Source organism: Podarcis gaigeae (genome assembly GCF_964106915.1).
Source record: "Podarcis gaigeae genome assembly, chromosome: 9".
Classification (NCBI taxonomy): Eukaryota; Metazoa; Chordata; class Lepidosauria; order Squamata; family Lacertidae; genus Podarcis; species Podarcis gaigeae.
Window position 1 is genome coordinate 38,947,590 of NC_139685.1, and position 15,838 is coordinate 38,963,427.

Below are 15,838 nucleotides of genomic sequence, written 5' to 3' on the forward strand. Positions count from 1 at the left end.
CTTCTAGAAGGAGCTCCCCTATGTATCAGAATTTACAGTAAAGCACAGGAGAATAGGCAGTTTATGAATTGAAATAATTGCACTGACAACTGGATAGATTGCGAAGCATCAAACAACGAAGTAATACGTTGCCAGTAATTTCCTCTGCGGTTCCCCACATTCACACCAGAAAAAGCTTCCGGACAGTAACCAAGGGTATATCCCATCCCACTTCTATTACAGCTTTCTAGCTTTGGGGCTGCAAAGACCATAAATCAATCTGTTTTAGCAGTGTGCTCCATTTATATTCATTATGCTGTTTTCATTAAAGAGTGCTCTTTCCTAGAGACACTCAATTAAGAATTTCAATTATGAAGGATTTGTCAAATTAATTAGCAATCTACGTATCTAGTTGGCCATCAGATAACATTCCCATTTTGTCTTACTACGATCTATTATTCTCAAAATGAGATTCTATAATTAGCATGTCTTTTACAGAAATAACTCAAAACTGTACTAAAATTTGAGTTGCGATCGCATGCAGTAGAACTTCAGCCGTGAAGTAGGTTTGAAGTCTGAACTGGATGATGGCCCCAAAGTCTCCTAATACCCATCAGTGTGATTAAAAACAAACAAACCATGCATCAATGTTGCAAACTGTGTAAAGTAAGAGTACAGTGGTACCTTGGGTTACATACGCTTCAGGTTACATACGCTTCAGGTTACAGACTCTGCTAACCCAGAAATAGTACCTCGGGTTAAGAACTTTGCTTCAGGATGAGAACAGAAATTGTGCTCTGGCAGTGCGGCAGCAGTGGGAAGCCCCATTAGCTAAAGTGGTGCTTCAGGTTAAGAACAGTTTCAGGTTAAGAACAGACCTCTGGAATGAATTAAGTACTTAACCTGAGGTACCACTGTATGTATGTATGCATACATTAGATATTTCTGAGATATTTTAAAGCTAGACTTTAGCTATTGCATTTATTTATTACTTTCAAACAACAACAAATTATGAACATAATCTGAAACCTACATACACATTTCCTTCTGCTGCTATTGTTGTTGAAACCCACATAACATGATGGAGATGTACAATTTCTCCTTCATGCTTTCCACACCTGTTAGGTAAAGGGTAAAGGGACCCCTGACCATTAGGTCCAGTCGCGGACGACTCTAGGGTTGTGGCACTCATCTCGCTTTATTGGCCGAGGGAGCAAGCGTACAGCTTTGGGTCATGTGGCCAGCATGACTAAGGCGCTATATTTAAGGAAGTCATGGCTTATAATAAATGCAAGTGAGCTGTCATCTTTATTTCAGCTCTGCAGGGAGTTACATTTGGCACCCAAATTACTAGTTGGCACTCATTTAGAACATGCATTGAATTATTAAATCACAACACCAAGAATGGATCTTATTTATTACTTAATTTCAGAAAAACGCAGAGAAGGAGGGGGGAAACCTTTAATATTTCAGACCAAAAGAAGACTCTTACCCTAAAGAATTCTTTTGTTGAGCCGGAATCTAATGTCCCATAAGCAATTTCTGATTGTTTAGACAGATCCTCGGCACTCTCAATGGGAGATACCATCCTCTCTACCGTCAGGAAGGCAGCTAGGTTAGCCGTGTAGGATGAGATTATGATCAGGGTAAAGAACCACCACACACCTCCAACAATGCGCCCAGACAGGGATCTAATAACAAGTATGAAATGGATTTGTAAAATGAAATGAATGTCCTGAAAGGAATACAAGTCACCAGGTTTATGTATATGCTGCATTGTGTAACGCAGGGAAATGTTGGTTTTTCCTTGCTACCTTAAGTGTGTTTTTTCTCTCCTCTCAGTTTCAATACATGCTACTGAAATGGGAAATTAAAAACATACTATAGTTTTGCTAGGATAATTTTACTCAGCTCAAGTGGTGTCACTAAATTCAGGACTCCGTCTTGAGATAATGTACGGAAGCAAAGTACTAGCTCATCAGTCCTTCACTGGTCGGAGGACCCTGGAAAAGAAAGCTGCTTAGACAACATTATAGCCATATTTAAAAAAGTAAGGTTTTCGTGATAACTCAGGTGAATCTTTTGTGACAGCTCAAGCACATATACAAGAAAGTCAGGCAAGATCAATTATGGGCTTTTGGGTCTAAGTTTTCCCATTTCCACCAGATCATGTCTACTATGTAAAAATCAACAGTTTCAGCTGTAATGGATTCAGGGGTATAACCTATATTTTGACTGAATAAAATAAGAAGGAATGTCCTTGGTACAAAGTCCCATAAGCTCTCCATTGCACTCCTTTAGAAAATCCTAGCACAGAGGGCAGATGCAATTGAACAATCAAACATATACCACAAGAAGCAAGAGAATTGTTGGACTGGGAAGCCTAATTTGGGGACTACACCATTCACATTTAGCTTTTCAAACAATTACTGCCATGCACTGCATTCATACTTATGTGAATTGCTCAGAAATAAAATATACATGAACAACTGACAATCAAAATAATAATCTAAGTCCTTACAGAAATACAACACAATATATAAGCAACAGAACAACCCTTGATTCACCTTTCTAAGTGTTTCAGAAGAGCTGCTAGCAACATGGCCTATTGTGACATCACTTTAAAAATGTGTAAAACTTTCTTTGGAAGTCTTGCATTTTCTGATTAATATGAATGTTTCATTCTGGGGCCAGGAGTTTTGTTTAGGGTTTTTTTTGGAGGGGGGAGGTGAGCAGGCGGAGATGTTGCTGTTATTAATTTTTTGTTATGATTTGTGAGGAAATTGTTCAATTTGGTTGTGTACTTTTTGATGTTTCACTTACTGTTTATGACTACTTTTGTTACGTTTGTAATTATGCATTTTTTTTCATGTTGTAAGCTGCCTTGAGCATGGTTTTAACTATGGATGGGCAAACTAAGGCCCGGGGGCCAGATCCAGCCCAACTGCCTTCTAAATCTGGCCTGCAGACTGTCCGAGAACCAGCGTGTTTTTACATGAGTAGAATGTGTCCTTTTATTTAAAATGCATCTCTGGGTTATTTGTGGGGCACAGGAATTTGTTCATTTTTGTTTTCAAAATATAGTCCGGCCCCCCACAAGGTCTGAGGGACAGTGGACAGGCCCCCTGCTGAAAAAGTTTGCTGACCCCTGTTAACTATGGAAAGGCAACATACAAATAAAATGATTTATGCATGCATGTATCCTGCAGAGGGGAAAGCCCTACTAGGAGGCTCCCATAGAAATGATTTGGCAAAAATCGGGAATGTGGCCAAATTTCTTGCAATCCCATGTGGCTGCCAGTTGGAAGCTCTTTCTTACAAACAACGCTCTAAGCAGAAGATCTTTGCCATTCATATCTGCCATAATGTGTGCTGGATCCTCAGGCCAGCATCTTGTGCATTGCCAGCACAAACATCAGCATGCCAAGTCGGTGGCGCACTGAATTCACTGTGGCTCCACGGCACAGGATTGCATCCTAAGAAGAGTTTGGATTTGAAGAGTTTGGATTTGATATCCCGCTTTATCACTACCCTAAGGAGTCTCAAAGCGGCTAACATTCTCCTTTCCCTTCCTCCCCCACAACAAACACTCTGTGAGGTGAGTGGGGCTGAGAGACTTCAGAGAAGTGTGACTGGCCCAAGGTCACCCAGCAGCTGCACGTGGAGGAGCGGAGACGCGAACCCGGTTCCCCAGATTACGAGACTACCGCTCTTAACCACTACACCACACTGGCTTTTAGATGTTACTGCTTCAGCTTGGAGCACTGACATGAGAGAGCGAGCTTTTCAGCAGCATTCAAGTGAGCATAACAACCTTTTCCTTTCCTGGTGTACTTATATCACTTTTCAGAAAATAAAAAAGGAAATATTTTTAAATTCTTTGACTGACACCCTTTGGGACTACTTAAAATTATAAAGTTCATTTTATTGCCACTCAAGCACATTGGAGTCAGCAAACTCGTAATATGCTTGTTTTAACAACCAGAAATGGATGCTAGCACGCCTCTCCCCTGAAGGCAATGTTCTGTCTTGTCTAGGTCAGTCATAAATTTGAATATAGAGAGCTACTGCAACATAATTGCTAAGAGACTGCGTTCTGAATCATTTAAAAATCCCCTTTAAAAATTTATGCCATGAACTCACTTGTTGGCTTTAGACAAGGCTCTCTCTCTTTCAGCCTCTCTCCCCATCTGTAATTTGAGTATAACAAATATTGGCTGGCCTTACATGGTTGTTGTGTGCATTACAGTAAGACAACATGCTATATAAATGCAAAGTTTTAAATTTTTGACTTGGCTAGATCTGTTTTATCATATTAATTAGACCTATGCTCTAACCTGCATATTTAGCTTCAAGGTGGCATACACTGCAAATTGTTTTGCAGCTGATCTCTCATTTCACGATCTTCCCAAACCTTTCAGTGTCTACTTCGTCAGGCATTAATATTTATGAAATTTTAATTTGCTTTTCAGTTAGGATTTAGAGTATCTATTAATAGATACTGGTTTAACTCCTGGTCTAGTTTTCTAAATAAGCAAAACCTGTGTTAAAAGTTGGGTTATTTATAACATTCTCTAAAATTCACTTTTCCAAATATGGATACAGAAAGGGAGAAAGCCAGATTCCTCTACCACAGATATACTAAGATGTCCTAAATATCAGACACCAGTAAGTTGCTTGCTAAACAATGCATTGTTACTTCCATTTCCTTGAATGAATTCAGTACTGGCCCCAGAATTTAGAAGTCTGTGATCAAGCGGGGTGCTAACCTGGAAGATGTGATGGGGCCATGCAACTGAGAATTTTATTTCTGATCTTTTTTGAAATACACTATAAAAAAGTGAAAATGGTAGCACTGCTATGATGGTTGGGTCCTCTGTTGAACCCTAGCCCATGCCCAAACTTGCCACCCTCTGGGCCAAGTGCTAAATGAATTTCACTTTTATACAGTTCACATACTCAGCATGATGCATCAACAGGTGCCCAACAGAGCTGTTGAGCTTAGGCTGCAGAAGGGTAATGGAATAGCTGATAACACTACAAAAGAAACATGTAAAAAAAGCATGGGCATAATAAATTATAATTTGAGCTACAGTTACTCGTGGCTTAAAACCAAATACCAAGACCAGAATCTAAGTTTCTAAAAATGAAAACAAAACAAAACAAATCACCCCAGATTTTCTCTCTCTCTCCAGGATAACCTAACTACACACTCTTGCCAAGTTTGTTGTACCTGGTTCACATGACTATTGAGTTATCAGAATACCTTTCTATTTTCTATTCCAGTGATATTCCTGAAAGGAGATGGGGAGTTTAAGCAATAGGCAGAATGCCGTGCAAAATGGCTTGTGGAGGGGAAAGCATTCCTTCCACAGCTCATTAACTGTGTGTTACCCCTTTTCCCATTACAGCATCTGTGAAATCAATGCACCGTTGGCTGTGAATGGGAATATGCAGCAAAAACACGGTACCCCTCCAAGAAGGCATGGAATGAAGGGGACCTCGTGCATTTTATGGCCTCTGCATGGTGCATATAAGTCCACTAGGGCAAGGCAGGACCGATGCTCAGAGGAAACCAATTGAACAGCCCACTGGCCTGCATCGGGAGAAGTTGTTTCCATCTAAAGGGCTGTGGATGATTTTGAAAAACATGTCAACAGCTGGCATTTCTTGAGATTGAATCTATATGCACCATGAACTTCCGGAGTGAGACCCAAAATGCACAAAGCTGAAATGGGTGTGTAACCAACCTTGGCGAAATATCGCATCCTTGCTGCATAAAGGCACCCAAGGAAAACCAGAGACTATTAAATATCCCAAATTCATTAGTTGATTCGTTACTTTGCGATGGTCTTCCATCTTCAAACTCCTCAGTGTGCCACTCGTATGGGCTAAATCTGCTGACCAGGAATAAAACAACACTGACCCCAATGTAGGCAAAAACTATGCACATCCAGATCTCATACGCTAAGGGATCAAGAAAGGAAAACACTCCTGGCTTGGACTTCTGAGGCTTCTTGATCATTATAGATATACCAAGGCTCATAAAGGGCTTTGAGAAGTCAATCACTTCTTCTCTCACCAACGTTATAGTTAATGGAGCAATTGCAATATCGGCTTTCTGTAATGGAAGCAAAACAAAATAATAACTTATTCAATATTTAACAAGGGAATGGCTTTATTGCTTTTGTGCATCGCAGATGAAGAATGCAACAGCAGGGACATGGGTAATACTAATTTCAATTCTAGCATCCTACTGAGGAATAAACTACTAAGCAATCTGCCTACAATAGTCTACCTCCTGACATACACGGTACCACGTGGCTTCACTTTTATCATGCAAATGATACCTCTTTATAATCACACACCAAACAACATTGTCAGGCCACAGCCCCTGAATTTTTATGACATTTGAGTGCACAGAAGTTTTGGTTTGGAGGAAAAGGTGATGAAATGCAGAGATTTTGACCTCTTTTCAAATGCCCATTTAAGTCTCACTTGGATCCACGCAAACAGCTGTGATACCAACATGCGTTAACCTGATCTCCATTAGGCATAGCTACTTGCAATGGTTAAAAACGTCTCTTACCCCATAAACAAGTTCTCCAACCATTCCATTCCAGATTTTTGTTTCTGCATCCCTGGCCCCATACTTGCGATCCCCAACAATTGTGAGTTTGTACTTGAACCCACAGTGTTTGGCAATTTCTGCAGCTAAGTCCACACAGTAGCCCTCATAGGCATCATTTCCGTCAAGCAATTCAAAATTTTTTTTCTTCATAACATAGGGGGATTCCTGTACAGAGAAACTTGGCTTTAGCTAATCAAAAAAGGATGCCATGTTAGTCATCTATTCTTTGTGTACAGGGTTGGAAGTACATTGAATAAAACAATTTTTAAAAAACCTGTATTTCCCCCCTGAAACATTCAGGATTGTTTATTTAGCCATAATCACAATAACATTTCTTCACAGTTGCAGCAAGCCTTACAGGTAGAGAGGCGTTTTCAAAGGTGCATTTATAATTCTCATCGGCATTAATAAACTGTATGTTGACAAGTAAAGAAAGAGTTTTAAAACTTTTTTATTTAGTTAGCCTTCTAAAAAACAGAGCTGCATTGGATCATTCCTGCTTATTCCATAGTATTTCACACCTCTGTTACCACCAGACCCACAACTGATCATATAAAACTTAAAATAAATATAGCTGTTTTTAAAAAAATCTTACCACCATGAAAAGTTGGCAAATTGTTGGTTCCTTTAATATATAATCCAGAACAGTTAAGCCTTGAATGAACAACTCTGAACAATGATTAGCTTACTAAGTAAACAACATTGGCATTTCTACTATATGACTATATATGATTTTGCTATTTTAAAGTGATAAGGGAGAATGTCACATTCTTTTGCTTAGTGGATTGAAAGTGACTAGGGAGAAAGAGCTTTGCATTTGTTCCTAGCTTAACAACCTCTATCGTGTAACAATTTTAGCACAAAATCAAAGCACAGAGTCCTGCTACAACAGAATAATGCTTCCTTGAAATTGGTTCCCTAGAAATTTTTAGTTTCATTTTTTTTAAAAAAAACCTTATCCACCACAAATCCTGCTATTTAAATAAATAAATAAATAAATAAATAAATAAAGCAAAGGCATGTTTCAAAATCCTCCAAACAATTCTGCAGCAACAGGCAAATGGCACCCAACACTTTTCTCTTGTTCCTCAACCTTTCACAAATACACAGGAATAAAGTCAGCTAGGCATGACTTATTCTAATATAGACCAAGAATGAATGATAAGGTTGCAATTTAGACTATCCATTTCACAAAAAACGTGTTTAATTACCAAAATAGTTGTAACAATAATAGTCTTATTCTCTAATCCCGAGGATTCATTGCAAGAGGGACATTCAATTGGATTCACAACCATTCTGTCCACTTCACTCCAGTATCCAATCTGAAAAAAAGTTGCAGGTTGTATTCAGGGCAAACAAATGCATATTTTTGTTTAGAAGCATGATTTTTGATAAATTGCATTCACATATCTAATTCCTGCCTAAAGCTGTAATCAAGAACTAATAACAGCTGTTTTTATTATTTATTCAGAGGTCCCTTGAACATAAAAGAAATTCCTCATTCTCACATTGATTCATAGTTTAAAGGTAAGTCATAGTTTAAAATGCACTATGATTTAACATGAATATGCAGCATGCTGGTAGATACAGCTCAATCATGCCTGCTTTGTTCCTTTCCCACTCTTACTTATCCCTAGCTGGGATGAAACAAATCAGAGGGCTGGCTTTGTGTTTACATGCGAACTAGCATCCACGGTGTCCCCTACCGCTAAAGAAACAAAATAAGCTGGTTTCTTATTGAGGTCTCTTTGGAGAGAAGGAAACCACAAAAAAGGTGCACATTTAATGCTCCAGTTTGTGTCCTCTTGGCTTTGGACAAGGAAGAGTAGGAAAAGAACAAAGGGCATATGACTGAGACATGTGAACCAGCATGCTGCTCATTTGCAGTAAAAAAATAATTTTCTATGACTTCCCGAGGTATGCAAACCAGACTCTGGTTACATTTCAGGATAAAAAATTCAGAAAATTCTACCCCTTCCAGAGAGTTCATTATCTTTTTAAAAGCTAAATTTTACCACAAGTACTCCCTCTTACTTTTAAGTGTAAACATGAAAGATGTAAAGTAAAATAATATAAACTATACTGAAAGACTCTATTTACCTTAAATTATTATCTTTGTTACATTTTTTTTTAAAAAAAATTATATCTCTACAGATGGGCATTTAATTGCATTATATCTGTATGTTCAGCATTAAGATACCTCCTTTTTAAAATACCACTTAGCAGGAAAGAACAAAAAGCAGGCAGAACCAAAATTACCTTCCGGGGACCGGTACTTTTGAGTTCCATGACATTTATTGTATAGTTAATTCTCTTTCCATTCTGATCAAACTTTATGTTTCCTGATAGCCCTTCCACCTGAACCTATGTGAAATAAGGATGGAAAGGATGGTAAAATTAAACTGATTTGTCCACAAAATAAATTTCATATCAACTGAATTTTCATTTGTGCTGAGGACCGTTCTACAGATAATAGTCATTTTCTGCATTGCTGAGAAGTCCCCACAGAAGTGTTAAATACACAGGTTGACTGGTCTTCCTTTATTTTTATTTTTAATGTTGAAGACATTCAGAGATCATTTAATACACAGGAATTCCACAATACCTGCTTCAGTGCCCTTTCTATTTCTACACCATGTGACCAAGGCACTGCTGGGTTTGCAAGACAGTCTCCAGCATTTCCTCTTCTGGTAATCTCAATCCTTTGTTTACGCAAGTTACGGAAAGCTTCAGTCATCACTTTGACAGCATCATAGGTCAGAGCTGATGTGTACTGAAAAAGAGCAAATATAATTCATTAAGCACAAGTTAAGGAAACTAGCCTTCAGTACTTATTTGTAACTGATTGCATCCATTAAAAGAGAAGGCAGGAAAGTAAAGATCATTTCCACACCCTTTAAGATTATATTTTCCCACAATGCATACAACTGATTTAGTTCAGTGCATATTTCTTATCATTACCCAACATTGAGGGAGCTGCTGAAGGTGAAGAACCTGCAGCCATCCAGATGCTGTCATTGGTCATGCTGTTGAGAGAGTCCATCAACATCTGGAGGTCACCTCATTGGTAAGCCCATCCTTTATGCTAATTATGATTCAGTTCTCCAAGTAGCATCACTCATGTAGCCAAAATTACAGCGGTTGTACGCAATGGGGTGGTATAATCAGATCTGGGGTAACCCTAAGAACATAAGAAGAGCCTGCTGCATAATGCCAATGGCTCATTAGTCCAGCATTCTGCTTTCACAGTGGCCAATCAGATGCAAGAAGGACCTGACAACAAGACATCCAGCCCATCTTGGACTCTGTGGATCCTGTAGCTGAGACTGTCTTGGGTGATAGATGGGGCAGTGGGAGATATGAAGATACGTGGATATGTGGTGTTGAGCCTGGGCAGAGGTGAGCAGGCTGGGGAAAAGCAGAATGATCATCAAGCTCGCCTTGCTCATTGGTGCTTGGCAAATGTGTGGGGATGAGCAAAAGTTGGTCCCTACAGCAAAGCAGAATAGCTCCCATACCCTATCTTTCATTGCCAGCCCTTAAGGTTGAGAGTTCTCCTAGTGGTGATGAGGTTGACAGTTCAGCACTCAGTCCTACCTAATCCAACCCCATGAGCAACGACAAGGGGAGCAGCAGCTGCCAGCAGCTCCCTGAGAAAATCACACCAGAAAGTCCCTGGGTCCTAGAGTCAAGAGTAGCTAGGCACTGTGCAACATGACTGCAACAAGCTTTATCCACCCTCCAGCTTTGGTATCAAAGGAGAGGACTTGGTAGTCCAGTCCTAGGCATGGTGAACTCTCATCAGCCTCAGCCAGCATCAGAGTTGATGGGAGATGGAGTCCACAACATCTGGAGAGCACCACATTGGCAACCCCTGATGTTGAGCTCAAATCTACAGCCTTTTTCAACCTTGGGTGCCCAGATGTTTTTGGCCTACAACTCCCATCATCCCTGACCACTGGTCCTGTGAGCTAGGGATCATGGGAGTTGTAGGCCAAAAACATCTGGGGACCCAAGCTTGAGAACCACTGAGCTAAGAGGATAGACTCAGCATAATGTAAAGTATAATGTAAAGCCCAGTGTTCCTAATCATAATCTGTAGAAAGTTAGGATGTGAAAATAAATCTTTAGAATCTTGCAGTGGTTGTTCAACATCTGGAAGCACGAAAATCTTGTTCACTCAGATACTTCAATTTCCTGCACCTCGTAAAGATTTAAAGAGTCTGTCATCATTTGGATATTTTTTCTTGTAATAACAGAAATGTTTTGCCACACTTACAGCGTGCCTAATAAGACAATGATTTAGTGAAACTGGCCTTCCTGTAGTTTTTATTATATCAGAATATACAAGTTCACTTTCCCTACTTAAAGGCTCCCAGGAGAGAATTTTCAAGAGTTTTGTAAAGTCTGCATTTAGTACTTGGAGAGGAGTTTGTGTTTCAGGGCCAATAACAAGATGCCAACCTTTAGTGCAGTTTGAAGATTAACTGTAAAAAAATCTAGTTGTAATACAAACAGCCAACAGTAAATACTACTGGGAACATGTACAGGGCGTTTGCTTCATCAGTTTGCACAAAAAAACCCTAAAAGCTATGGCAAGGTTTTATTATGGCACTTGATCTTAAGCTCCTGTTTCAGGCATCATGCCAGCAAATGCCTTTTCCTTGTATAATCTTGTTCCTTGTCATTTTCAGCCTACCAGGCTCCTGTCACTGCATCAACTTCCACTAGTATTGGAATCCAGCAGTAGCATGAATGGTGGACAATCTGTTTATCCTTTCACCTTAAACAGAAAGGACGTGGGTCAGAAGACTCCTATGGATGAGATGATACATTTCAGGAGTCGCTCCCATGGTGAAAAACATTCCCCATTTGAGTATCTATCTTAGACACCCCTACAGAGGGGTGGACTATCTACTTTGAACAACTTTCTTTTCTCTCCAGAAAAGCAAAGCCGGCACTATAAAGCAATGGGGTGTTTGTGTGCTCAGAAGCATTTACGGCTGCCATCTGCCCTTCTCTCTTGATCATGTATTTATTGATCATGTATGGAGTACAGTATAGATCAAAATTTTCCAAATTTAATCTTTTGCTGGAATGATTTAGCGTCACTTGCTCGGAGACTAGTCAGTAACTAAATTATGCTAGAGCACACCGCTGAGATAGGCAATTTCTCCTGCTGCTACTGTAATCACTTATATGCGCCCTGAAATAACTGCAGTCTTGAGGCAAATATAAAATGGTTTATGACGCGTATTCCTAGCTAGTATTAATTACAAAACAGTAGGGTGGTTTATTTTCCAGGCCTGTGACCTTTATACAAAGTTAAGTATATGGATGTAATATTTTCATCCCTGTATACACTGATTAATGATTCAAGAACAAAGTGTCAGTATTAAAAAGTGTAGCACAAGGCTCTAGATTTATTCTGTGGTTGCTCTTTCCTATCATTTCCTAATTGCCCAAGTAGATCTCATAGTGTTTTATCCCATTTTCTCAAAACCCTATATGCATCTGCATGGAAATAGAATATTAGCAGAGGTGCAAAAGTAGATGCTCTTGCCCAGTCCCTTGAACTAAGGTTCAACATACTGGTTCGTCTGTGTATTTTAATAAAATTGAGCTGTTTCTAGGCTTCTTGCCAAGTAGCTGCAGCTCATGTCCTTCCCACAGGTGCTCTGTGGTGCAACAGCAGAAGTAGTCGTAGGTGTGGTGATGCCACCACAACTCCTAAGCTGCTGTCAAAGCTTGTGGCTTTAAATTGTGTTTTTGAAAAGAAGAAGGAGAAAGGTCACATTTTAAAAACAACCCACTTCTCCCAAATCATTTCATGCACATCATAGCTCAATGGCCAAACATTACAGAATGGATAGGACTCTTACCATTGAACTACATTCTGGCTGGTTACATTCCAGCTATGTCAAAGTTTCTATACACACATAAACCACACAGACCACACACACCCTCCATCCAGGGAAGCAAGAGACATGTTCACAGTTCACACACCCATTCCAGCCAGGCAAAAGCAATCAAGGAGAAGGACTGGTGTGGTCTGTAGAAAGTCCCAAGGGCCACATAGAGAGGCCTGGAGGACCACATGCTCAAAACGGATTTGCACTAGCGTTTGCTTCAACCTAAGTATGGGCATGCATCTAAGAAGGAGCATATAAATGAAAGGCATTGGAAATTACAGCCCCTGCTTGGGGCAAGGAGGGGTAGAGCATCACTTCAGGGGTGTGTGGGGTGGACACAGGGGGAATGTAATACAGCCCAGGGGAGGATATGGAAGAGATTGACTGGCTCCCCCCTCCCACAGGTGCCAATGTCTGCCCAGTCCTGGTCAGGCGTGGAAGGGAGGGTATTTGCTACTGCAGTCATTTCCAGGCTCTGCTGCAAGCACCAAAGAGGGAAGAGAAATAAGACCATGGGATGGGCCAAGGCAGCTTTACCACTTAGGGAACATGTGTCTGATCAGGCTGTGTAAGTCCTATGCCTGATCAGAAGAAATCCTCCCTGCCCGTCTTGCCCTGCTCTATTAATACAGTCAGTTTCACAACCCAAAACAAAACAAACAGCAGTGGGAAGGTTGAGTTCAAATTGTTCCAGAAGAGAAGATAATTAATTAAGGAATTTAAGATCATACACAATGTTGCCAGACACCCACTGGGAGCAAAGATGAGAAGCCAGCCAATCCCCCCACATCTTTCCAAGAATTTGATTCCCTGAAATATGCAGCTTCCAAACTTTATTTGCCCTTCCTCATTGCAGAACCAATCCCTTCCTCATTTTCAAACACCCTCCCCCTTTCCATCTTTCCAGGCTGGGCAGGTCCAAGCTCAAATCCCACTTCTTTCATTCCAAAACTCACACAGATAGCAAATTAAATATTTGGAAGAAAGTTTTCAAATGCATCAGGACACTGCAGGTGTGTTGCTGTACCCTGAGAAGTGGCATCCGATGTTGATGTCGTACCTAAGTAACATTTGGTCATGATTGTAAAATGGAGGGCAGTACAACCTTTCCACAGGTGTAAAAGTCAAAGATGGGGCAAGGGAGGGCCGGACGGATCTGATGCCACTTCCATCAATAAGCATAATATTATCATACTGCTAGTTTACATGGCATGTCCAGTGGAAGAAAATGGCAATAACTGGGGAGGGGAGGCATAAAATTAGTCTGAGAAATTCTGGAGAAAAGAGTCAGAAGTAGTGGCCTTATTAAAAGTGTGAATGATGTCACAATCATCCTCCCCTCTCTTAACTTTTTCTTAAAGCATTTTACAGGCAATTCTTTAAAATTTATTTTGCTTGTCTCAGAGGAAGCTGAACCATCCCTGCTTCCCTTTCTGCCTCTGACATATTCTTTTGATTGAAGAGGGTTCTAAATAACACATGCTGACAAAATAAATGCTACCTTACACCCTACCTTAAATAAATGCTGCCTTCAGGTAACCTTAAGACTGCAGTAGAGCAAAAAAAAAAACCCCCAACAGCAACCCGAAGCAACCATGCACTATAACAAAATTGCTTTTAAATTAATGTAAACTGCTTGGAACATCTGGTTCCCACCATGATTACTGTTAGGCTGTGTTAAAAATGCCTCCACTGAAACAGAAATCTATTGACAAGCAGAGAGCTGAAGTTCTCCATTTTAACAGCTCGCCTTATTTCAAAGGAGATGACATTCTGGCAACTGGCTTTTCAGTCACATTATCCAGGAAAAAAAGTGCTTTACTTGTGCTGCCTTATCTCTTATATTCAGAGACAGAAAATCTGTGGTTGACTCAGAAGGATGTCGTAGATCACTGTACAACGAAAGTGGCAGACCCACCTCTGTGCGAGAGGGAATTCTACAACTTATACAATTCTATAATTAATCTATAATTATCTGTGGCCTCCTTGTGTGGGTGGAGTTTTTAAATCCTGCCTTTTAAAAATTGTTTTGTCTTTAAGATTTTTGTTTTCTTTTATGCCAGTTTTAAAAAATGAATCTGTTTATATATTGCAACTTGCTTTGAGTTACCGGTACCTTGCAAAGAAGAGCAACCAATACATTTAATAAATAACAACAACAACGTAGGGGGTACCACAGAAAATGCCATTTCCTGGCTCACTCCCCCAGCCCCACACACTCTGAGGGTGGTAGAATTACCAAGAGGGCAACCTCTGCTGAGAGGGTATGTAGGGAAGAACTTGGTCTTTCAGACTTTTGGGGCTTTAGTAATCTAAGGGAGCCCAAACTATGCTGTAGTAGTAAAGCGATGTGCCATCATATGGTGACCTGCACCATCATTGTTTCATTCTGTGCAGGCCACTCTCTGCATAGGCACAGCAGAAGATTTTGCAAACTGGGACCTGTGAGATGGCAGACTGAAAATCAATGGACCCTTCTCTCTCTCTCTCTCTCTCTCTCTCTCTCTCTCTCTCTCTCTCTCTTCTTTTATCTACAACAACGGAAATAAATTACTATAACACAAGGGACAGAGTCTGCAGGACTTTCATTCCTTTTTCCACCAACGTTTTAAGAAATCAAAGGGGGGTGGTTTGAATCCTGAAAAATATAATGCTAGAAACAAACTCTGAAGACTGTTCTAAATAAATAAATAATACCCCCTTTAAAATGCATTTTTTGGGGGTGTGAATTGGGTTGGAAATGTCTCTTTCCATTTAGTACTATATCTCACATCCTTGTGTTGTAATATGACATACTGATTTATGTCAGTCATATTCTATTGCTTATCGTGCTCACAACAGAAAGTGGCCTTGTGTGTTTCCTTGTGGAAATGTACTGAAGGGGAACTGGAGGCAACTTGAGGACAAGTAGTGATTGCTATCAAACGACGAGTCTGAATTGCAAAATATTTCTGGAGCTGTACTTTGGTACTGGGGTGAGGCTGTCATATTTCTGCTTCTCTGTACACACTATATTTTTAAAGCATATTCAAAGCACATTTCTCCCCTCAAAGAATTCTGGGAACTGTAGTGTGCTATGGGTTGCTGGTAACTGTAACTCTGTGAGGAATAAACTGCAGTGCCCAGAATTCTTTTAGTGATGAAATATTCTTGACAGGTATAGTGTTTACAGAACTTTAGTGACTTGGGATATCAAGGTGGAGCAAGTCGTGCTCTGAGTAGCCTTGCTGTTCGAGGTGAGGCAGATAACCACCTGGTCAGCCTGGTTATGGAACAGATTTCCTAAGACTTCTTGTCTGATTTGATCTTTGTGGTC

At 40.2% G+C, this 15,838-nt stretch overlaps 1 protein-coding gene across 6 annotated transcripts in view; it reads right to left on the reverse strand.

Annotated features, from left to right (window-relative positions):
• GRIA2 (glutamate ionotropic receptor AMPA type subunit 2) overlaps positions 1–15,838 on the reverse strand; it is a 78,832-nt gene that overhangs the window by 8,498 nt on the left and 54,496 nt on the right. For all 6 annotated transcript variants that reach the window (XR_014568059.1, XM_083755549.1, XM_083755551.1 and 3 more), the window contains exons 7-12: positions 9,216–9,383; positions 8,870–8,974; positions 7,822–7,932; positions 6,569–6,775; positions 5,730–6,100; positions 1,472–1,670 (exon numbers count right to left, since the gene is read on the reverse strand). Coding sequence is in view for 5 of the 6 variants with exons in the window: in XM_083755549.1 (XP_083611675.1) it covers positions 1,472–1,670; positions 5,730–6,100; positions 6,569–6,775; positions 7,822–7,932; positions 8,870–8,974; positions 9,216–9,383 (1,161 nt within the window). In the remaining variant the exon portion in view is untranslated. The remainder of the gene's footprint in view (positions 1–1,471; positions 1,671–5,729; positions 6,101–6,568; positions 6,776–7,821; positions 7,933–8,869; positions 8,975–9,215; positions 9,384–15,838) is intronic.